Source organism: Egretta garzetta, unplaced genomic scaffold, assembly GCF_000687185.1.
Source record: "Egretta garzetta isolate BGI_Z169 unplaced genomic scaffold, ASM68718v1 scaffold108, whole genome shotgun sequence".
In the NCBI taxonomy this organism is placed as follows: Eukaryota; Metazoa; Chordata; class Aves; order Pelecaniformes; family Ardeidae; genus Egretta; species Egretta garzetta.
In genome coordinates, this window is record NW_009260614.1 from 6,087,995 (window position 1) to 6,091,263 (window position 3,269).

Below are 3,269 nucleotides of genomic sequence, written 5' to 3' on the forward strand. Positions count from 1 at the left end.
GGCCCCTCCTTCACCACCATGGTGGGGGGGCCCAGCGGCCACCCCTCACCTTCCTCTTCCTCCTCCTCCTCTTCCTCCATCCCCACCATCCGGGCGATGAAGTCCTTCATCTGGGCGATGCCTTGCTGCAGGGCAGGCAGTAGTGGGGCCAGCCAGGCTTCCTTGGCCCGCCCGGCCACCAGCTCCATGTTGCCCACCATCTGGACAGCCTGGAGACCCCCGGGGACAGCGGCGTCACCGGTGGCAGACCCAGCCTTCCCGAATAGGAAGCAGCCAGGCACCCCAAAAACCCCACCTGGGTGCCACCAGCACCCCTCCGGTGTCCCTCCCCGCCGCACCTTGGCCAGGAGCAGCAGTGTGCGGCTGGTGCGTGCGTCAGCGTGCGTCTCCCGGAGGTGGAAGAGCTTGGGGGTCATGATGGCCGGCGAGAAGAAGCGGAGGCAGAGGAAGCTGGTGATGGCCACAAACTTGGCGTTCTGCAGCCAACGGGGGTGAGGGGAGACGTGTGAGGGTCTGTCCCAACGCATGGCATCCCCAGGCACCGCATACATCAACGTACTGGGGACACGGGGCTGGCTTCCAGCACTGGGGCTGCTGGCTGAGTGCCACGTGGCCCCACTGTCCCCCTGCGCCCCATCCCTGGGGAGGTGCCCCCATGCCCAAGAGGGGACCCCATCAACCGAAGCTGGGGGCTGCACCAGCGCACCCTGTCCCCTGGGAACGTCCCCATTTGACCCCCAGTCCATCCCTCGCCACAGCCCGACCTGGTGCTGAGGGAAGCGCTCCTCAACGCGCCGGAAGAGCTGCCGGAAGGCGGCGCGGATGATGGGGGGACACGACGACAACGACTTGACGATGGCGCCCAGCAGCTCGCCCAGGTAGGACTGGAGGTGCTGGCGGCCCTGCTCGATCACCTCGCCCTCCGTCTGCACCCGGTGCAGCCCCGAGCACCTGCGGGCACCGTCACTGTCAGCCCCACGGCCGGGGTCCCTCCCGCCCCGCCACCCCGCACACCCCTTACCCAGCGTCTTTTATCTCCACCTTGCCAGGGTCCAGCTCCACGTACTTCTTTTCCTCGAACACGCGGGTGATGGTGGGTCCCAGGACGGCGTGCAGGTATGGCATCCCCGTCACCTGCCAAGGGACCGCACAGGGAACAATGATGGGGGACACAGCCACAAGTTTGGCACCTGACACCCCCCGACTTCCCGATAAGGGTCACCCAGGGGATTTTCCCCAACCTCCCAGCCCCAGGGGAAGACACAGCCCCACCAGTCCTCCCAGTACTCCACCCAGGAACCAGCCCCAGTGGGACAGCCCAGAGCCAGGGTGACCTGGGAAGAGCAGGTTTCGGGCAGTGTGGCACCTTGAGGAAGGACTCCATGGACTTCGAGGCCAGAGAGTTGCTCCGAAACAAAGTGTTGGGCTCACCTGCAAAACAGGAGAGGGTCTGTGGCCTGGGGGACGGCCACAGGTCACCCACCAGGCAGCTGCAGTCACGGGGGGCATTTACCGGGGCTGTGCCCTCCAGCCCTGGCCATTTCCGTGGGAGTTATGGGGATTTCCTAACCTCAAACCACCTGCTCCTCCATCAACCTCAGCTGACCTCAGCCCAGGAGTTGCTTGGGATGAACCCAACAGGTTCCCACACCCAGAGCACAGCGTGATGGCTGAACCTCAACCATCACCACCCAAAAAAAAAAAAAATCACCACACAAGCTGCCCAGGGTTTTGCAGCCCCAGGAGATGGCTGGCAGCCTCTGGCTCCACTCCTTGCACCAGCCTTACAGGGCTTGGCCAGCTCCAGCTCGAAGAGCAGGTCCAGGAACTCCTTGGCCAACCCTTGGCCCAGGAAGAGTTTGACCAAGTTGATGGCGACCTCCTGCCGGCACTCGGCTGTGGTGGTTTCATCCAGGAGGGTGACCAGGTGCACTTGGCCATCCTGGTGGGGAAAGGCACCACGACATGATGGCCTGGGGGAGACAGGTGCCCCGGCAGAGAGCCGGAGGAAGGTGGGGCTGTGCATGGACCCCTCACCTGGCGCCCTGACTTCACCTCCTGGCAGAGGAGCTGGACCAGGGGCTGGTAGCAGTGGGAGGGCAGCACCGTCTCGTCCCGCAGCCTCACCTGCAGCTGCAGCGAGCGGAGGTGGCCCAACAGCCCCGGAAAGCCCAGGCAGGCAGGTGGGGCTGCCCTGTGTTTGCCCCCCACCCCTGACAAGGGCATTTCCAGGAGTTTCCCCTCCAAAGGGATGATGCTTCCCAGGAATAACCCCCTCCCCAAAGCCCCTGAGGGCACCGGGACCACCCCCGGCACACCCCAACACCCCCCCATGCTGAGACTCACTCGTCCTCCCTTGGCTTGGACTTGTCCGGCCACAGCCTGAACCAGCCCTCCTCCTGCCCGGCCGCCTCCAGCCCCTGGACGCTGAACACCACCTGGGGGGGGACGGCAGGAGGGGGTCGGGTGGGTGGCTGGGCAGGGTTCCCCACAGCGGTGGGGGGGTTTGGGGGCTCACCTTGCCCAGGAAGTCATTCCTGCCGACGAGGTCCCAGTCCCACACCTCCACACACAGCTTCTCCTCGGTGGGCTCGGCCAGCTCAAACTCAAAGGTCTCATTCCAGCGTGGGTAGCAGGATTTCTTGACCACCTGCAAAGGCAATGGCTTCATTCCCCCTCACTGGGCGGATCCAACACCCACCAGGGACACTGAGTTGAGGATGCCAGGAGACAGGGTTGGCTCCTGGCTCAGGTCTGGGCTTCCCGGTGGGATGTCTTCACCTGCGCGGCTGGCAGGTTGAGGGATCACGATAAACTGAAGTCGTGCTCACCGTGCTCTCCTGCACCTTCCCATTGTAGCGCAAGCGGACAAAGGGGTCGGAGGCACCGTTCCGGTCCTTCCTGGCCAAATCCCTGCCAAGAAGAGGGAGAATTTGCCAGCATCCTCCGAAAATACCTACGGGCACCCACTCCCTTCCTCGGTTCCCCAGCATCTCAAGATGCACCCCCTAAAGACCAGCAGATGAGGTGGACCCTGCCCCAGGACCCCCATCTGCTGCTGGGTGGCGGGGAGGATGCTCTGCACCCAAGGGAGGGTAACTGAGAAGACCCTGATACAGTGGGGAAACTGAGTCACGGAGCAGCCAGGACTCACTAGATATGTCCTGGCTGTACATGCAGCCCCCTGCCACCCCAGTGTTCCCTCCTCACCTGGCCTCCAGCACGGAGCAGCGCAGCTGCCGGCTGCCCTGGCTCCCCAGGGCCTCCAC

At 64.4% G+C, this 3,269-nt stretch overlaps 1 protein-coding gene across 1 annotated transcript in view; it reads right to left on the minus strand.

Annotated features, from left to right (window-relative positions):
* Positions 1–3,269, minus strand: part of LOC104131793 (ras GTPase-activating protein 4-like) — a 12,777-nt gene that overhangs the window by 1,923 nt on the left and 7,585 nt on the right. The window contains 11 exon segments of the mRNA XM_035900534.1: positions 4–209; positions 339–476; positions 765–951; positions 1,022–1,134; positions 1,367–1,431; positions 1,789–1,942; positions 2,038–2,194; positions 2,347–2,438; positions 2,519–2,650; positions 2,832–2,913; positions 3,211–3,263. Of these exon segments, the coding sequence (XP_035756427.1) occupies positions 4–209; positions 339–476; positions 765–951; positions 1,022–1,134; positions 1,367–1,431; positions 1,789–1,942; positions 2,038–2,194; positions 2,347–2,438; positions 2,519–2,650; positions 2,832–2,913; positions 3,211–3,263 (1,379 nt within the window).